The sequence below is a fragment of the Emydura macquarii genome, unplaced genomic scaffold (genome assembly GCF_026122565.2).
Source record: "Emydura macquarii macquarii isolate MOO-44397 ecotype Brisbane River unplaced genomic scaffold, CSIRO-AGI_Emac_v2 contig_18, whole genome shotgun sequence".
Taxonomy (NCBI): Eukaryota; Metazoa; Chordata; order Testudines; family Chelidae; genus Emydura; species Emydura macquarii.
In genome coordinates this window covers 5,171,271-5,191,802 of record NW_027130155.1, presented here as the reverse complement: position 1 = coordinate 5,191,802, position 20,532 = coordinate 5,171,271, and the positions used below count along the sequence as shown (strand labels likewise).

Sequence of the window (20,532 nt, the reverse complement as noted above, 5' to 3'; positions counted from 1 at the left end):
TAGGTTTTGAATTATTAAGTTTTAGGTTAGATCAAGAATTTAATAAAGTATTTCAATACTAGCTTTTGCTAAATCTTTACTCTACTAATGGGTCTCATAACTATTTTTTGAGATGGATGTGAATTACTTTAACAATGCCCAAAAGTGTTTTGGGCACCTCCCAATACAAAAACCCCATGATATCTGCTTCAAGCATCTTACCAACTAAATTCAAGTCTGACTCAGTGATTGAGGATGAAAATAGTAGGGTGGGAGAAGGGAAGGAAGGACAGGAGTAAAATAAACCATATTATTCTATGAAGGCTAGTGCACAGCATGTTGGGTACAAAGAATTATTGTTAATAGGTTGGATAGATAGCATAAGTAGATGGAAGGTTTAATGGGATAGTTTTTTGGTAGGCCTTGCAGAAGAAATGAGTCTTTTGGAGGGATTTGAATGAAGAGAGGGTCTGCAGACCCCTCTTGGGAAAGGTGTCGCTTGTGAAGTGTGTGTACCTGCAAGATGTCATGCATTTTACATGACACTGGAGTATTTCTCTTTGATGTCATGCTTTTTCTGCTATAGCAGAATAGTATTATTCTATATTTTAGCAGAATAGTATTATTCTATATTTTATATGCTATATAATACTATACCTCTAATGTAACCTAGAATCAGTGCTGCAAACTCTTGTGAATTTATTGCAAGTGATGTGATTATGGTCTCTGCAGAACGCACTCTCACAATGATGTGAAAAGTTCCATTCTTCACACAATTCCCACCTGGAAAGGAGCAGGCAGAAATGGGAGCAGCAGCTGAGTCCTTTTCTGTCCGCATGGCTGTGTGGGGAGGGATCCTCTGCTCTAGGCTCACTTATCCCTGTTATATTTGGGCTTTACCCCACCATTCCACTTCAACTGGCCTAACCCCTGATTGTCTGCATGCTAGATTACCGTTTATGGATTAAATGAAAAAACTCATCTCGGTGCTATGGAAATTTACAAAAATTAAGCTCCAAAAGTCATGAAATTTCAAAAGTTAAGTTTTCTACAGCAGTAGGACACTGCCCTTGTTTGTTGTGAATTAATTAAGGCCAAGATTCAGCAGTGCATCTGTCTTCAGCTAGGCACTTAAGCATGTCTTTAAATGCAATTTACTTTAATTATATTTAAACAAGTGCTTAAAGTTAAGCATGTAAGTGGTTTGCTACATAGGGGTAGGTAGTCTCATGGCTTTAAATACTTTTCTCAGTTAGGGACTCAGGCTTTAATCCTACAAGATGGTTGACAGCTCTCAGCTCCCACTAACGTCATTGGAAAAAGGGGATGCTCAGCTCCATGCCGGAGTACAGAGTAACTTGCTGGCTGGAGCCCTATTAACATATCTGATGCACATGTTTACATTCCACAGGGAAGCTGTCACAGGAAATATTTGGATGGAACGTGGCAGAATTATCTTTGTGACAGAAACCTTAACTTTTGGTGCTCCCTAGCTTTTGTGAACTTAATCTCTCAACCTTTAATGCTTTAATGCTAGCGTTTTGCTTGCAGTTAGCCTGTTCTTATTCAAGTGAAGGGAGAACATAGTGAAAAAATGAAAAAAACAAGAGTTGTTAACCTTGTGTGGTTTGCAAGTTCTTTACAGGCTTTGCTAGCAGAACTCGCAAGTGCCTTGTCCTGCAGTTAATTGAGGGCATGCAAAAATATTCATCTTTGTGTGCAACAGTATAGCTAGTAGGCTAACAGAATTTTCTCCTGTGCCTTCTCAGTCATGGGATTTCAAATTAACTTTATTTAAAAATGACTTTTTCAAACTAAGCTAGTGAGATGTTGTGTAATTTAGCACCCATTTGCTAATACCACTCTACTGCTCATTAAAGTCTATTGGTGTGTCAAGTTGAAAATTTCAATTTAAATTTCAATTTCCATCTGTTTTAGGGTTATCAATGCAAAAATTAAAAAAAAATTCTAAAGATTTTTTTTTTCTTTTTTCAAAACATAATGTATTTTTTCATCCTCTGATAACTTCAAAATGGCTAAATGGATTTTCTTCAAGTGTCCCCCACAATAGATATTCGTCTTTGCTGAGAGAGTCTGCAGATCCATTGCAACTGGTCTTACTGTGTACTTGCAGCACCTTGGAGAAAGACACCAGAGCTATCAATTAGGTCTGCAGTGGCCACACCCTTGCAGCATTCATCAATTCAGTCTGTGTCCAGCAGCTGCAGGAAGGCTTTATCAGCTGCCAGGCTCAGAGCAAGTGGAAAACAAAAATAGCTTTCTTATTCTTAATGTTTGGCTTAGTGGATTCAAAGTGCTGCTGGAGTGTTTACACTCAGGGGCTCTTCAGCAAGATTGCTGGAAAACCTCTTCCATTATTGCTGCTGCAGCTTCCAGCACAGCATGTCTATGCAGGCTTCTTTGGCAAGAATACCTCCCAGACTACCAGAGGATTAGAGAAGCTGGCAGGAAATGGTGCAAAAATTCCAAGGCTGACAGGACCTTGCTTATGATGTGGGTTGGCCAGTCCACGCTGGCTGTGGTTAACAGGACCCTGCTTATGTGGTGAGTTGGCTTGGTCATGCTGCTTTCTAACTCTCTTCCATCCAATCAGTTGTGGAGGGATATGGGGTAAGGGAGGAGGGAGCAGCAGCAACAAGCAGGTAGTAAGGGGCTTCTTGGCCCACCACTTATTTCTGATAATTTCTCTGTCTCCTTTAACAAGGTGCGAGTTGGCTCTTATGTGAAGCTGCCAGGCTCACTGGGATTCAGTGAGATTCACTATGGGCATGCCATGTATCTGTTATGTAACATCACCTTGCTCAGGCTTTCCCTGGCCCTCCCTTGTTCTGGGGCTTATGTAACATCTCTAGAGTTCAAGAGTTGTAGGAGCCCTCTTATGGATTATCTCACTTACTGCTATAGCATGCACAGCAGCAGATGCTGATCTCCCTGCAGGTTCCCTCTTCAGTGATATCCTATTATCTCAAGACATGAGGCTAAAGGGTGTGTGTCCAGGTAATAAGGAAGGTAAACCCTTTCACAAACAAAACTTCCAAGACTGTTTTTCCAATAAAACAAGGAACAAGAAACACATGACCCTACTTCCTCTTTTTCTTCTTCTTCCAATGTAAAGACTCTGAAAGGGACAAGAAAGGGCCCAGAAAATGTACAGGGCTGCCCATATTCATCTTTCTGAGAGCCAGGCTAGATTTTTTTGGACTGGGTCCAGAGACCTCAGAGGAGGAACCTCAGAATCCATCTTTTGAGAATTAGTATTTTTAAACCATTCTTAGAAGTATTATGTAGAATCTCTATTCCTCCAGATATGCTTCTGAAAAAGGAAACATGAGAAGAAGTGAAAGAGAAGGAGAGTGAGTCCACCCACAGGCAAAACTACTCTGATTTGTAATCCCAAAAAAGTTCATGCAACCCTAATGTCTGATTGATTAAAGAAATGCCAAGTCTTTATTTAAAATAATATTATTATAATAATTAAAAAAAGCCACATCACCATAGCAGGTCTTTATACTTCTGTCTCCACATCTTGGCTGGAGTCATGTACGTAGTGAGGCTCTCTATTATCCACTATGCCTTTCAAGAGTCAAAGATCCTCTGGACTGGGACTTATCAGTGGCTGTTATGGGAGATTGCCCTCTCATCCCTCCTCTCCTTCCCTCTCCCCAAAATTTACGGTAAGAACAATGAGCTATAACTCGGTCACAATACTAACTCTGCCTGAGAGAGAGAACCCATCCCAAGTAAAGCAGGTACCCACTACATGTTGTGGAGTAGGAAGGGGATAATTTTAATTATTGGATGCCAAACAATTTTATTTTAAAAATTATGGAAAATATTAGTTTTAGAGAAACAAAAAATGGGAGACTAGCTCTTATTACTTGTTTCTCTTACTACCAGATCAAGGAAAATCAAAATGAAAAGATGGAATTATTGGTGCAGGCTATTCATGAAACCATCCTAGAAAAAGTGGAAACATGGATAATTCCTAAAGATGAATACAAAAGAATAGTACAGATAGGGACAAAATCAGAAAGGCTAAGGCACAAAATGAGTTACACGAAGCAAGGGACACAAAGGGCAATAGGAAGAGGTTTTATACATATATTAGGAGCAAGAGAAAGATGAAGGAAACTGTAGGTCAACTACTTAGTAGGGAAAGAGCCAATAACAAATGATATCAAGAAGGCTGAAGTGTTTAATGCCAATTTTGCTTCGGTCTTTGTTAAAAAGTTTTTTATAAATTCATAGATTTCAAGGCCAAAAGGGACCATTGTGATAATCTAGTCTGACCACCTATATAACACAGGCCAGAGAACTTTCCCAAAATAATTCCTAGAAAAATATCCAATCTTGATTTTAACATTGTCATTGATGGAGAGTCCTTGGTAAATGGTGTCAGTGGTTAATTTATACTTTATTTCTAATCTGAATTTGTCTTCCACTTAATCTTCCAGCCACTGGATCATGTTATACTTTTCACTGCTAGATTGAAGAGCCTATTATCAAATATTTGTTCTCCGTGTAGGTCCTTATAGAGTGTAATCAAGTCATTCCTTGACTAGCAAGACCTCACTAGAAACACACTTTCTTGATGATGATTATCTTTTACAGTCACATTTTGAGACTTCTCAGTTAGCTAGCTTTTAATTCATTTATTATGTGCCATGTTAATTTTATTTCGTTCCAGTTTTTTAGTCAAAATGTTGCAAGCTACCAAGTCAAATGCCTTACCAGAAGTCTAAGTATATGACGTCAACACAATTACTTTAATCAAATTTGTAATCTCATGAAAAAAATAAGTTAATTTGACAAAATCTATTTCTTATAAAATAGATAGGTTAATGGTGACTAGTTACTTACCACAATTAATAATAAGGGGAAAGGAACACAAGCCAAAAATAGGGAAGAAACAGGTTAAAATATTTAGATATGCTAGATGTATTCATCCTAGGATACTTCATGAACTCACTGAAGCAATCTTGGAACTATCAGCCATTATCTTCAAGAACTCATGGGGGATGAGTGAGGTCACAGAAGACTGGAGAAGAGCAGACATAATACCTATTTTTAAAGAGAGGAACAAAGACACCCTGGGGAATTCTAGACCAGTTACCTCAACTTCAATACCTGGGAAGATACCTGAACAAATTATTAAACAATCAACAGGGAAGCACCTAGAGGATAACAGGGTGATCAGTAATAGCTAGCATGGATTTATCAAGAACAAATCATACCAAACCAACCTAGTGTCCTTCCTTGACAGGATTGCTGGCCTAGTGAATAGAGGGAAAGCAGTAGATGTGATGTGAGTAGATTGATTTATAGTGAGTCTTTTGACACAGTCCCACATGACAGTCTCATAAGCACACTAGGGAAATGAGGTCTAGATGAAATTGCTGTAAGGCTGGGTGCACAACTAGTTGAAAAACTGCGCTTAAAGAGTAGTTACAAATGTTTCACTGTCAAACTGGGGGTCTTGCAGGGGTCAGTGTTGGGTTTGGTACTATACAATATTTTCATTAATGACTTGGATAATGGAGTGGAGAGCATGATTAAAAAATTTGCATATGGGAGAGGTTGCTAGCGCTTTGGAGGTGTAGCCTGATCTACAGGTTATATATGTTGGTTACTTAAGACTCCCCAGTTATCACTTTGAGGGTTGACAGGTTCTTGTCCCAAAGTCAGGCCCAGCATTATTCAAATTATTATGTAGTTGGGAATCCCAATGTGCACAGTTGCAACACTCACACTATAGGAGCTCTTCTATATTTACCAATAGTTTATTAATACTTTTAGCATAGTTACAAACATCCCAACTCAGCAAGGTTGATATAGATACTACAAAATATACATCTGCACATCCATGGATTCACACCATTCCCTGTAGAACAACCTGAAATGTTAGCCATCATCTTCCTCATTACCTTTCTCCTCCTCATCAGTGGCCATGGTTCTGGCACCCCCTAAGGACTACATCTCCTTTTCTTACTGCTCCTAGGCTGGGATGTAACTTTTATAATCTGAAATACTGATGCCACTATGTTTGCATATTCAGTAGAGTGTTTTCCCTTTTCTCTTATTTATATTTTCTCACATTATTAATGCTGGAATGTCCTTCTCCTATAGGTTAGTTTATCAATGATTTCAATTTATCATATATGTCAATTCATTAGTGTGGCCTTCTTGTGGTTAGGTATCTGTGGATGTAGCTCATGTACCTGTTATTTACGTCAATTCATTGCCATAACAGATTTATGGTTGGACACTTGGACATTCTTGTGGTTGGTTGTTTTTGTGGTCAAACACTATATTTTCAGCTCTCCAAGGCTTGGGGTTTTCCATTGGGCTGTTTATCTGTTCAAAGTTCATAGGCCTCAAGTCTTATATTAACCCACTGAAGCTAATGTCTTACAGGATACAGGCCTGTAGGTTCCTTGCATTACTGCTGAATATAATAAAAGCAGCTAAATATAATGAAGTGAAGGTAGTGAATATAGTAAAGGCAAGCTAGCCCTATGGGCTGCAGAGGGCAGGATTAGAATTCAAAGTGACCATGACAAATTGGAAATTTGGTCTGAAAAACAAGGTGAAATTCAGTAAAGGCAAGTGCATAGTACTATACTTATGAAGGAAAAATCAAATGCACATTTACCAAATGGGGAACAATTGGCTAGGCAAAAGTATTGCTGAAAAGGCTCTGGGGGTTATAGTGCATTACAAATTGAATAAGAGCCAACAATATGATAGTTATAAAACAGGCTGATATACTGGAGTGTATTAACAGGAGTGTCACATGTAAGACACAGGAGGTAATTGACACTGGTGAAGCCTGTTTTAGTACTGTATCTGGTCCTGTGTCCAGTACACTTGAAGAAAGCTGTGAACAAATTGGGGAGAGTTCCGAGAAGAACAAAAAATCCCAATAAACCTGGCTTATGAGGAAAGGGTTTAAAAAAAAAAAAAAAAAAAAAACTGGACATATTTCTTCTTGAGAAAAAGACAGATGTAGGACCTGATAAGACTTCAAATATGTTAAGATCTATTATAAAGAGTGAGAATGGTGGTCAGTTTTCCGTGTTCACTGAAGGTCGGACAAGAAGTAATGGGTTTAATCTGCAGCAAGAGGGATTTAAAATTAATTAAGAAAAACTTTCTAATTATAAGGAGAGGTTTCCAAGGGAGGTTGTAGAATCCCTGTCATTGGAGGTTTTCAAGAACAGGTTAAAAAAACATCTGTTCAGGGGATGGTCTAGGGGTCTTCCAAAGTATAGTTACCATTGTATTTTCCTTAGCCAGAAAAGGGTTCATGTATACTCATTCTGAGGCTAGGGGAAAAATATATTTTTACCTATGTTAAAAAAAAAAAAAACTGGTAGCATCCTTTTCTTTGAAGAATTCTAGTGTATCCATTCTTTGGAGCAGGGACTTGAAATTTGGCAGGAGGAGATGGCTTTTGTGTTAGGGATATGCTGCTTGGCATCAAAATCTGCCCAAATTTGGCCAAGTTATAAACCTTTGAAAACTCAGTGGGCACATGGTCAGTAAAAATGCCTTAGATTTTTTAGCAACTAAAACCTCTGAAGATTCAGTCCTCGCAGACCACAGTCAAGCCTCTCGCAGGTCATGTGTGTGACTGAAATGAATGTGGAGGCTGAAGACCAAGGACCAACTGAGCTAGGAGAGTGTGATAGGGATGAAAATCCTGAGGAATGGTGACTGGTAATAGGCAAGTAAGGAGAATAAGACTGGGACAAGGAGCCAGGCAGAAGGGTCAAGGTTGGGAAAATGGGCAGAGGAGTCTGTGCCCACTAGTGCATGCTCCTATCCAGAACCTGGAATAGAACTCAGGATTCCTGAACCTCATCATTCCTCTGCTGTCGGCAGAGATCTGGCAAAATGTTTTATTCTCCTCTAGGGCTGGTCCTCATAGAAGATAACAATTTACAACTAGTATCAATTACTCCATTAGCACAAGTGGCAGAGGTCAGTGTGGTGGACTGAAGGTTGCAATCCTACTATTGAACCGTGTGGGTATCAATATGATTCCATGTGATGAAATTTTTTTTTCAGTTTCAGTTTTAAAAAATCTAGGAAATTATATATAATACACTCCCCCCCCATGTTAAAAGAACATAATTCAGCTTGCAGTCAAGCACTCAAAAGTTCAGAAGGAAATTCTGAATGTTTTCATTTTGATAATGTTAAAACTTTATAGTATAAAGTATTATTTTAAATGTATATAATATAAATAACACATGAACATAATGAAATTCATATAATATAAAAGTAAAGATGAATGAAACAATAATCAAAATGAAATGTTTTGGCATTGTAGAAATGAAATGAAAAAGTTTAAATGAATTGTTTTGACTTTTTCCTATCAAAAACTTTTCTGAAATTGATATGCTCCCACAAAACTTTTAGATTTTGGTGAAACTGCATTTTCATAAGAGATGTTTGTTCTGTCAGATTTGTCAACCAGATGTAGTTTCTACATTAAAAAGGTGATTTTATTTATTTATTTATTTTTTGTAGAGCAAAGCAAATGCATGATGAACTATTGACACCTTCTGATTGTGCAGTTTAAGTACACTGCATAAGATGCATTTAAATTGCCAGCCCTCAGAACATTCAACAGTGGGGGCTTGTAATAGATTGGTTTTTGTTTAGACTGATGTTATTTTTTACAAGCTGCTTGTACAATAATCAATTTGCTGTAATCCCCACTGAAATACATATTATTAAAGAAGAGAAGATTCATATAAACATTACGCAGTTTATTGAACTTGACACAAACAAGCAGATCCTTTTTGCTCTTAGTAGCCAAGTTTCATTTCACAGCTAATTTTTTCCATTATGATGATGATGTTTCATAATGTTGCATAATACTATTAAAAAAGAAACAAAAATCTCCCAAACTCTCAGCACCCCACACTGTCATGTGGGCTACAGTGTCTGTATTTACAGTGTGAAATGTTGCTGTTTAAGCAGTTACACACTTCAGAAGATTATTGAAGTAGTAATTATTGTAAGCAATCAGCAATGGTAATAGTAATCCCTACCAGGTAAAGTTGGCTGAAAAATTTTGAGTTTTGAAATTTTCCAGTTGAAAAAAGGAACAAAATTTTCCATTTTTCAATTAGCTTTGCTGCCCCCAGGGAATTAATTACTACTCTTGGGTGTACTGCTTTGTTTTTGTCTTCTTTTACTTAGTCATTCAGCTGGCAATACCATGAACTAGTAATAGAAAGGTAGCTTGGTCTGGTGGATTAAGTACAAAAAACTGTGACTTCTGAATTCTAATGCCAGATCTGCTGCTGACTCTGTGTGCCTTCAGATAAGGTTATCAATATTGCTCTGTTGGATTGATCATTTGTAAAATGGGAATTAAGCAATACAGAAAGAAAAAATATACAAAGCACCTTGTCCAAACCAAAATCACTCCTATAATTGTCTGCTTTACAGGACAAAAGTCATGACAAAATCAATCATTTGGAAAGAAAACATCCCATTTTAAAAAAACCTGTTACTTTCTCTATGTGACATGGAGTTGTAATAGTCAAATATTGTCAAATTCGCTTGATTTCCTTCCTTGTAAGGGGTGAGAAAAAAAGAAACGTGTTAGACACAGAAATATAGGTATTACCACATTAAATCAGACCAGTGCTTCATTATATCTAGAATTGTATCTCTGATAGTAGCCAGATGCTTCAGAGGAAGGTGCAAGAAACCTTGTCGTGGACAACTGTCCCCTCATGTGAAGACATTTCTTCCTAATCAAAGTTAGTGGTTGACTTTTGAGCTAAAGTATGGGAATTTATATTCTGTCTAAATGCCAGTGCTCTGATTGGGTCCGTAAGAAGTGAAAGGAGAAGGAAGATCAATTATGGAGATCTGACTATGATTGATGCCTCATTTGAGCCATGTAACTGAGTGGGCTGGGGACCTTTCCCACAATAAATACAAAAGAAAGCCAAGTCCAAGTTGCCTAGCAAAGCACAGCAGGGCGTCTGAACACAGCCGGGGGAGCTAATATCAAGCAGCCCAGTGGAGCATACATGCCTCACTGGGAGGAAGTCAAGCAGAAGGAGCCCAGCAGAGCCCTTGTGTGTATTTAGGAGCCCAGACATCATGTGTGATTGTATTTTGGGTAGTGTGTGGAAGAGTACCACTATGTTTTGGTTTTCCATTTTGACTCCTAAATGTAAAACTCTGGGTGTTCTCGTTATCTATACAAATGTTTAATATCTTTTGAGTTCTGTTAAGCTTTTGACTTCAATGATGTCTTGTGACAATGAGTTCCAAAGGTATTTTAATAAAGGTATTTTCTTTTATTATGTCTAAATTGCTTTACAGTTCATTTGAATGCCCCTTTGTCCTCGTATCATGAGAGAAGGTAAATAGGAGTGCCCACTTTACTTTCCCAGTACATTACTTTATATAACTGTCATGTCCCATTTCATTAGTCTCCTCTCTAATCTGACATTCCTGATCTTTCCAACCTCTCTCTGCCTCTAATAATTTGTGTTGCTTATCTCTGAACTCCTATTTCTGCCACATTGTGAGCAGAACTGAACAAGGGTGAGTGTACCCCAGGGGTTTAGATCGATGACCTATTTTCTATCTTATTCTTCATACTACTTAATATATTGTTTGGCTTTTGAATGCTTCTGCATATTAAGATGTTTACATTGATCCATTTATAATGACCTCTCGGTTTCTTTGAGTGGTTAGTTAATTTTAGTACTTATGGATATGAGTAATTCAAATTATTTCTTGCAACCTTGCATCTTTTTTTTTAAATTTTGTTTTAATTGTCAGTACTGAATTGCACCTGCCAGAGTGCAGCCCCTTTGAGTAAGTTTATCAGGTACTTCTAAAGGTCCACACTGTTTAGTCTATTCTTGATTAGCCAAAATAACTTTGTGTCTATTTGACTTTTTTTTTTTTTTTTTTAAAGATAATTGATAAATGTGTTATATGGTATTTATTGACTTGAGTAAAGTATTCAACATGATTCCTGAGTATTCTTCCTGAGAAATTGAATTTGGACAGGAAGATGGATAATGCAGCTGTCTAAATAAATAACAAGTTAATTTAATGATACACTATGCTGTCATCTTGAGAGGGGAGTATCTAATAATTCTGCGAGCGTCAAGTATTTTTAAAAAAGGCTTAGAAAATGGGCACAGATCAAACTAATGACATGGTAAGAAATGCATGGGAAAGACAGAGAATACTTTAGAGGCCAGAATAAAAATAAAATGTGGACTTGATAAACTAGAGAAATGGAAGATTAAATCAATAAAATGAGATTCATGAAGGAAAAATGCAACATTGTTCATCTGAGGAGGATGTATCAATTGCACAAATTTAGAATGGGAGAATATTGGCTAGTGTTAGAGAGAGAGGACTAAAAATCTAGAGTTATTCTGAGTCATATTACAAAATTTAACACAGATAAATTAGAGGATCCACATAAGGGCAAAAACTAATCATGACCTCTGAGGAGAGATTAAAGAAAATTAATTTGTATAGCCTGTAGAAAAGAAAAGATTTATGAAGTCCTTTGTGTATGTACAAGTAGTTCTCAAAGAAAGTGTGCATGTGGTGAGGAGTCGAGGTGGGGATTTTTTTCAATAATCACCAGATATGGAACAGGAAGTAAAGAAAGGAAAATCAGTGTTGAAGAGAGAGAAATTTGTAGATAATAAACAAAATTTCAAGGGAGGTGTGGAAGTTCAAAACCTAACTGTTGAGATATTTAGAAAGAATGAAGACTGTGATTAAAGAGGGGTGATCTAGATACAAAGTCTCTTCCATAGCTTATAACTGTCTGTGCTTTCTAAATTCCATTTTTTTTCTCTTATTTAAAAATCCAACCCCACTTTTTAAATTCCCCATTCATTTTTTACAGATCTTGTTTTATCTAGGCATATGTTTTCCCCTGTTCCAGCTTTGCTTCTTTTCTAGCCACAGAGTGACCTATGTAAATTTAAGCTTGTGTTTTGTCTCCTCAGGATTATTGATTTTTACACAGCCTCTTTATCTCTCAGTGATAAAATGGCATTAGCAATTTAAACATACGGAAAAGATGCAAGAGAAGCTTATAAATCAGAATATCAATAATGTAGAAAATAAATGATAAAAGACAAAGTAGGATATATTATTGTTATCCACAATATAACCCTCATTCACTCATGTGACCGTAAGCATTTTGTCCCAATATGATATATTGTTCACTTACTCTTTTCTAATTATTTTAAATGGTCAAATGGTAGGTAAGTTTACTGCTATTTGAGTGCATTTTAAAAGTAGCCCACATTGCTTTGTCTGAGGATAATCTGATGGTCAATATATGTCATATGGCTAAAACCCTGTACATTGCTTTGAAAATATACCCTTAAGAGCATTGTTACTTTATAATGTGGAGCATCTGAATTAAATGTGGGACTGACCAGTTAACAAACTTGAGTTTTGTCAGTGTTCATTCGAGGTAAAAAGTGTTGGCTTACAAAGTTTGCCTGGGGTCCTACTTAATAGGATTCTCCACAAATTCTTCATTCATCTGGAATAATTCATTAGTTAGCTCCCTTCATTTTTGGCACACTCTAATAAACTAATTGATGCTCACTGCTCTGTGTAGCTTCCCCTCCTTCCCCCGCTTCCCATCCCTGCGCCAATTGTGTAAACTCTCTCTTTAGACCTCCACTGTTGTACTATTCTGGATCACATGTATTTCACAGTTTGGGGTGTCCCTGTGAAGGGACGATATGTGGATCCCATGGCACAAATGGTATTGTGGGAGCTCTTCTCTCAAGCGTGAATTTCACCTGCTTGCATGCACACTATTATATTTTTCCTTAGCTAAAATAGAGAGCTTGAGATGCATGCGTGAGTGAGCATATATCTGGACCCTTATATGCTGAAATAGAGTACTCATTTTACAAGACAAAAGTATAGAGAAAAATATATATCTGTTCCTGCAAATGATTTGAAAATTTAGGGCCCAATCCTACATATGCTGAGATTCCTTAGCTCTCATTGTCATCACTGGGCGTTAAGTTGCTCAGCACCTCACAGGAGCAGTTTCTTAAGTTTGTGTTCATGTTACGCTAAGGAACAGTGTGAAACCTATGCAATCTTTTTGTTTAGTGTTCAAACGTTCATAATTCAATTTTCAGTAGCAGTGATTATTTCAGATGAATCTTTTATTTTGCCTACCATGACTACTTTATTGCGCTTTTCTCAGTAAAGTGTGGGGCATAGGGATGGGGACAACTGGGGTGACTAATAACCTTGGTTTTTTTGTCTATTGACAACAATCTTTCCTTCTTTAAAAAAAAACAAAACAAAAAAAACCCGAAAAAAAAAAAAAAATCAAACATGGTCAAAGAGTTCAGTTAGGTCATCTGTCTGAATTCCATAAATCGAGGTGAAATGAAAAGCTCTGTTTCTTTGATTAATGTGGTGGGTTTGAATCTAGATAATACTGATTGACACTTTATAAATCTTGGAGAGCTAGATATTTTGAAATAGAAAAAGGTGTGTCCGCTAGATGGTGCTGTGTAACTTGTTCAGTTGTATAGTAAGCTGAATCTGTTGCTGAGCCTCTCACCTGTTAAAAAATAATTCCTGCACCTCTTGAACACACAAGTAACTTCTTTAGTACTGAGGTGAAGTTATTACAATCTCCTTTTGTGCATCATGCAATATAGCATGATATCTAACACAGAGGAAAGTATAATACTTTCAGCTTTATTTCATTGTATGATTTGATCTGAGGCATTTAAACATAATTAAAAAGTAAAAGCTGGAGAGCAGAAAGTTACATCTAGGGTATGGCACAACAAAACAGGAGTCAGTTTCCACCAAGCTCCAATCATCCTATCCCTGTAGCTATTTCCCTGCTAGTTGGTTAAAGAATTTGACTCCTCAGCTGTACTTCTGGAACAAAATGCTGTACTGTAGCTTTTGGTGAAAAGACAATATATGGAGCCGCCTATCTGTCACCCCAGAAGCCAGGCCTGGTACATTCCTATCATCCTTTTAAGATCTAAGATAGTAATGGACCTGCTCATGCTCTATTCCGCAGATGTGCATGGGCATGCTCCTAGTCCAGCAATCCTACATATATGCTGTTGCCTTCAGGCAGTGGTGATGGTGTACTTTCTGCTCAGTTTCAGCGTTACAGCACAAAACATATTGCCTCTAATTCCACTGGCCCATTTTGCCCTGTACCAGCAATATGACCTGTGAATTCTCTTAGTCAGTATCATGGCGTTGCCCACCTTCTTGCACCACTGTTTAACTGGTGTTAAAGGCAAGATGTTGCCTTTAGTGTCTTGCTCATTTCTACAGAGAAGTAGTGCCAAGTGTACATAGGGATTCAATAAGAATAAAGATTGAAGTTAAAAATTTTCCTTCCAATTTTTGTTAAGTGGGATAGTCAATGGTGCTAATTAAACAAACTTCAGGCCAGAAGAAATAATATCACCTGTTAGTTAGTGAGACTCCTCTTGGTCAGTAATTTCAGGTACATAAGTTCTTTTGCTTAATTTGCTGCTGCTTTCTGATGGCCTAAAAAACTTCTATCTGGTGAATATTAGAGAATCTGTTATCCGGGTCTTTCAGCGTAATTTTTTTTTAAATTAAGGATAGCTTTTAGAAAATTGAAGTGGATAAGATGCAAACATCTGCTCATCACTAAATTAATATGCATATTGAGATTTTGTTTGGCTAAATATATGTTATGCACACAGATAATCAAAAGAATTATTTTATTATTTGCATGCTGTACATATATATATTCTTGCAAATGAGCAAAGGTCTCCGTGAGGATAACCTCACACATCAGTGTATTCATGATATATGCGCACTTCTGATCTTCTGACACTTTGAAGTGACCTGATACTTTCACTCCTGGTTCGCATATTTGATTTCTTGAACAGCCTTCGTGAAAATGATCTACACATGAAAAAGTAGATGATTGGATCTAGACATACATTACATGCAGACAGGAAAAGTGTCATTTCCTTGCAGTAATACAGAATTTTATGTGCTGAATCATCTAAGAATTTATCTGTTTGGCTAAAAGTAAAGGGTATTCTACACAAATGATATGGGAGAAAGCAAGTGAAAAATACAGCCACAACTACTCTTATGCTTTGGTTGTGTTTTCGTTTTCTACTTGATGAGCTAATAAACTGCTTGCTTGATTTGTATATATACCTGGATATTGCAATGTAACATCCTATTAGTACTATAAGCACTACTACAAACATACAGGTATTGATATAAATGACTGCTTCGTGCCATTTTACTCCCAAGGGAGTTTTAAGTTTTATGCAGTCATCTGTATTTTTCGTTGTTGGGTATCCATTGGTAAGAATCAAATTTGGTAAGGCTAGAAAAGCCATAACTACCCAAACACATGCAGACAAAATCTTGGTGAAAGTAATGCTGTACATTCTGGAATCCCCAAATGGCTTTACCACTTTCAGATACCGGTCAATGCTAATGAGTCCAAGGAACACAATCGTGGCATACATATTTGCATAAAACAAAACTGTGGAATATCGGCAGAGAAAAAAGTTAAAATGCAATGGTCCCAGTCTTGAGTCCTGAATTATTTTAAATGGAAATGTCACTGTCATTAGAAGGTCTGCAACCACAATGTTTTTGAGGTAAAAAATAAAACTTGTTTTATTTCTGATGTGGAAGAATATCCATACTGCTAGACCGTTCAGTAAGAGGCTTGCCAGAAATATGACAAGGTAAAGTACTGGCAAAACAATGGTTGTAAATTCATTTTGTGTGGAGTTCCCAAGTAGACCTGTTGTGTGATTAGTTGAAATACTGTCGTCTTGGCCCAGATGATAATCTGTAGGAATGAGGGAAAGAAAGAATATAAGTGTGTTTTGATAGTGGTAAAAAGGATTGTAGCAGCTGTTCTCCAGGGCATGTCATGTTATTGTGTTTGACTGAGCCCAAATGATTCTTAGATGAACCTGTTTAGAAAACCTGAGCTACTTTAGTACAATATCCTTTAATACTTTACATTTTAAAATAAAAGCATCAGGACTTGTTAGCCACCATAAATCAGAATACTATAGGCACTAGCTGTTCCATGCTGCTGGAACATAAGCACACTTCTGCAATTTAATTGATAGGAAAAAACTATGAATATGGCTAAAACTGATCATTCATTTTGACCATCTCCTTCATTGGTCTTTTTCTATAGAATACTTTGGCCTTTAAAGCATGTTACAAAAATCCCTACATCTATTACTGCATTATAGGTAGGGATCTCATACATCCCCATTACCAGCCTTACATTTACAAGTTAAGAAATTGAGGCAGAAAAGTTAAGGGGGGAGGTGCTCATAAGGAGTAGGTCTGCTGAGCTTGCTACAGAATGTATCACTCTGAGAGGTTGGATAGCCTGACTGGAAACTGATCTTTCAGAGCTCCACCTGCCCCCAACCTCTCAAGAAATACATACCATACATCCATGGGGCTGTAGCGCCAAGCCCTCTTCCTGTCTTGAGAGGTTGGAGGCAGGTGGAGCTCTGAAAGGTCAGCTTCCAGCCAGGCTGTCCATTTCTCAAAGAAGGAAGAGGGCTTGGTGCTATAGTCCCATGGATGTTTGGTATGTATTTCTTTGCACTGTACAGTTGATGCTGGCACCTGCCACACAAGAATGGGTTGTACTGATGGGATTTTTCTCCTCTGCACCCTACAAGAGCTTGTAGGATCAAGTTCTAAGAGACTTGCTGAGGCCACTGAGAATTCCAGTAAAAGCTGCTGAGATTGGAATTTAGGGGTTCCTCTTCCCTGTCCAGTGCTCCCATTTTGCTTCTCATGGGTGTATTGCTTTTATTTATCTTTAATAGCAGGCCGCATGAAATATACCGAAAACATCATGGGTTTGAACAAATCTATTTTGTATAAACTGAATGCATGGAGGAATTGTTAAAGGTAACTTAGGGCTTTCATCACTGGCAGCTGAGCTGTTAGAGCAAATGTTTTTCTAGTCGCTTAAGAAAAAATCCTTCATTGCCGTATTATCAAAAATCTCAGGAGACAGTTCTCATAAGAGAAATACAGTAATTGAACTTCTGTTACTCTGGGTAATTTTTTAAGAAAATGTTGTGCATTTGCAATCACTTTGTTAAATTCTGTTCTAAAGTAAAAAAGAAGTGGGATGCACACATGCACCTGAAACATTTTTTATAACCTTGCATTGGCTTTGGTAGCTAAGAAATCGACACTGATCGTCATTAAACCAGAGTGTACTGTTACACTTACAAATACTTTCCCACTTCAAAATTCCTGCCCGGGTCAGTTTAACTGTCTCTGCAATTAATTTTTTGTGGGATAAATGAGAAGACTGAGGCAAGAGATGGGGAATAAACCTGTGTGCTATCTTTCAGGTGGAAAATATCTTTCTGCCCTCTGAGTGGAACCTGCTTGGGGTAGGGTCTCTTGGAAGAGAGATGATGGCCTTTGTCTGATCAATGATGTGCTAGGATTTAAGCCTGAATGGAATAATGCACTGAAATTGCAGGATCCTAATGGGTACTTGAGTTGCATGGGAGCTAGTCTCTTCTGTGCTGCACCCTTGTCTTGCAGGGCTCAGCTAGGGCAGTGTGAGAATGGGTGGTTTCTGTTGGCACAAGATTTACATTAGATGTGCACGGCCATAGAATTTGTGGGTGGATAGTTTGATGGTTTGTCATCCATATAAAAGGCCCTGTGATCTAGTAGGTAAGTAAGCAAGGTATTTGGCTGGAATCACCCAGCTAACATGTTTGTTCTTAGCTGCAAGGACTCTGCCTACAGATTTAGCTATGATATTTTACTGTCATTGTTTAATGAAATTGTGACCTATTTTTGCCATTATATTTATAATCACACTTCTACATAGCACTTGAAATCTCCAAAATACTGTACAACACTTGTTAATCAAAACAGTATTCCTATCAGACAGATAAGGGGGCATTATTATTTTCATTTAACTGATGGAAGGAGATTGAGATACAAAGGGTGCAATTCTTTGTTCTATTCACTGGCACAAAGAGGCCATGAACCCAGTGGAACCAGTCAATGGGAAATTCTTCTGTTGTAAGAAAGATCCACCAGGGTAGCACATATCAGGACCCTGTCCTGATAAAAAGAAAGCCAGACCACTTCTATGCTCTGGCTGTTCCCAGCTGCTGGAACAGCCCATAGGTCCATAGGTAACCAGACACATGCCAAAGCAGCTCTCTGGAGGTCATACAGCCCTTTGCTAGCCTTTGACTACGATGGCTTTATGCCACTTCTACTGCTTGCCTGCATCTGCTCTGTAGCAGAGCCAGAACTGAGAATTGAGTCAAGAGAGGTAAAGTGCCTGAGACCGTGCATCAAGTAAGTGGCAAGGTGAAGTTCCTTTCCCTGTTTGTGATTTTGATCAGCAATGGGACATTTTAAAGAATTGTAATGCTGCTTTTCAATTAAAAATTAGAAGGAAAATTAAATATTCATAGAGACTGTACTGTACATTTATGACCTAAAATACTTTGTTTAGATTACTTAGTATTCTAAATGAGAACATAAATGATGGCAGACAGACCATAAGGAAAAGTGACAAATCTAATAAACATTTTGGAGCATTTAGCAAGCTAAATAAGAATGACTCTAACTATGCAGAGGAATGTTTGTATCAGTCGATTAAAATTAATTATGGGCCAGCTCCTGTTAAGTTACTGATTGACCTTAACTTCCTTTGACTCCAAGGGGAGCTGAGTACTCAGCATCTCACAGGATTAGGCCCTGTGTTTTGCAGTGCTGATATCATGGGTTGTGAAGGTGTGTTAAGATTGAGCCTACACCAGCTGTGCAAGTCAGAGTTTACCTGTTATACTTACCAGTACACTGGGAGTGAACTGTTGATTTTAATTATAGGTTGTTATCTTTTGACTCCTTGTCATAACAGAACATTGCCTTTTATTTAAAATATTTATTCACCCAGAATTGAGAAGGTGATCATTCTGTTTGTCCTTATTAAATTGCTGAATATGAATCTCAATTTACTTAAATACATGAAAGAACAAAATGACAGTCATTGTGGATTTTAATGTTTTCACATAAATATTTGTGAACAAACTTCTAACATCAATTTTGCAACCATTAATAATTTAGATAAATGTTTCTTTTATGGCAAATAATATTGGTTTAAAATTGCCTCTACCTTGATCTTCTGTGGTGTATTAAATCAGATTGGAAACCCATTGAGGAAATGTTTGGCAATATTTGGATAGCCTTTTTTTTTTTTTTTTTTTTTTAAAAAGGACTAATTTTTTAAAATATTGCTCTTGACAGTAGCTACTCCCAAACAGGGAATACTGTAAACTTTTGTCAGTTAACTCAGACTTTCCAGAATTCTTTCAAATTTACCTGGGTCTTTCCCGTATGATAAATTGAACACCATTATTTTTGTTGCTGTTGATTTTCAACTGAAATGTTTTTCAGGAGACACAGGGTTCATGGGCCTGGGACTCAGCCTGGGCTGTACCAACTTGAACGTCTGAAAAATAGAGGAAATAAAAAATGATTAAGAATAAGTAGAAGTTTTAGTGCGACCGCATTTCAGAAATGAGAAAATGCCAACAGCTGGTTGTCTGAACACTTCATAGGTATTCTTCAACTTAAATATTCACTAATTTTTACTCCTGTCTTCCCTCATTAGTACACCTAAGCGTCTTTTAAAGTACTGTACACCATTATGGATTGGTGTATAAACTTTTATACAATATAATAATATAATAGGCAAACATAACTGCCTCACTTTGCTCAGTCTGTGTGTTCTATCTATTGAAATGCCTTTGATTGCTACTTCAACAATTGTATTTCTTCCTTATGAGCTGCCCTTAAAGTTGACAACATCTGCCTTGATGAAGTGTCTCGGCTTTATGCCCACCCCTTGTTGGATGAACATATGCTTGAGTCTGTTCTCAGTTTTGGAATTCCCAGTGGCCGGTTTAAGCTGCTACACTTATGTCACTGGACCCTCTAATTACTTTCTGTCTCAACATATTAAACCTTTATATGCTCTCCATGGACAAATTGCAAGGTATAAAATGTACCGGAGTAAAATATTGACTATTTTGTGCTATGAAGAAAAATATTTAGGAAAATGTATGTTAAGTGTAATATCTTTTATTTTTCAAATTAAAAAAATGTAATACACAGCCACAGTGTACATCTGTGGCATTGTGTGCATGAGATGTTATCTGTTGACTTAATATATGGAGTGTGGTGTTTGTTTTATATTTTTTTTAGTTGGAAATTTTACATTTCTTGCTTATTTCCTTCTGGTTTGCATGGTGTGTTTGTATTGTGTGGCCTGTTGGCAGGTCAGCTAAAATAGACAGCTAAGAAATCTTGGGCCTGAAGAGACTTTAAGTGGAAGAGTGAGACACTACAATGGCAATATTATGATGTTTTGACACTGAACATAACGTGTATTCAAGTTTAATTATCAGAAAC

The 20,532-nt window shown here is 37.3% G+C and overlaps 2 protein-coding genes across 2 annotated transcripts in view; one reads left to right on the top strand and one right to left on the bottom strand.

The window, feature by feature from the left end:
- The window catches only part of MED12L (mediator complex subunit 12L), a 266,607-nt gene that overhangs the window by 113,591 nt on the left and 132,484 nt on the right, over positions 1–20,532 (top strand). The window lies entirely within an intron of this gene.
- On the bottom strand, positions 14,847–19,474 carry GPR87 (G protein-coupled receptor 87). Its single transcript, XM_067551139.1, has 2 exons — positions 19,441–19,474; positions 14,847–15,883 (listed from the first exon to the last, which is right to left on the bottom strand). Exons 1-2 carry the CDS (start codon positions 19,472–19,474, stop codon positions 14,847–14,849), a joined length of 1,071 nt encoding a protein of 356 aa, XP_067407240.1.

What these genes read in the sequence shown, in the direction of transcription:
- GPR87 (XM_067551139.1), bottom strand. Translation starts at nt 19,474, where the DNA reads ATGGTGTTCAATTTATCATACGGGAAAGACCCAG. An exon ending in ATCATACGGGAAAGACCCAG is followed by an intron (nt 15,884 to 19,440) that starts GTAAATTTGAAA and finishes TCATTCCTACAG; the next exon opens with ATTATCATCTGGGCCAAGAC.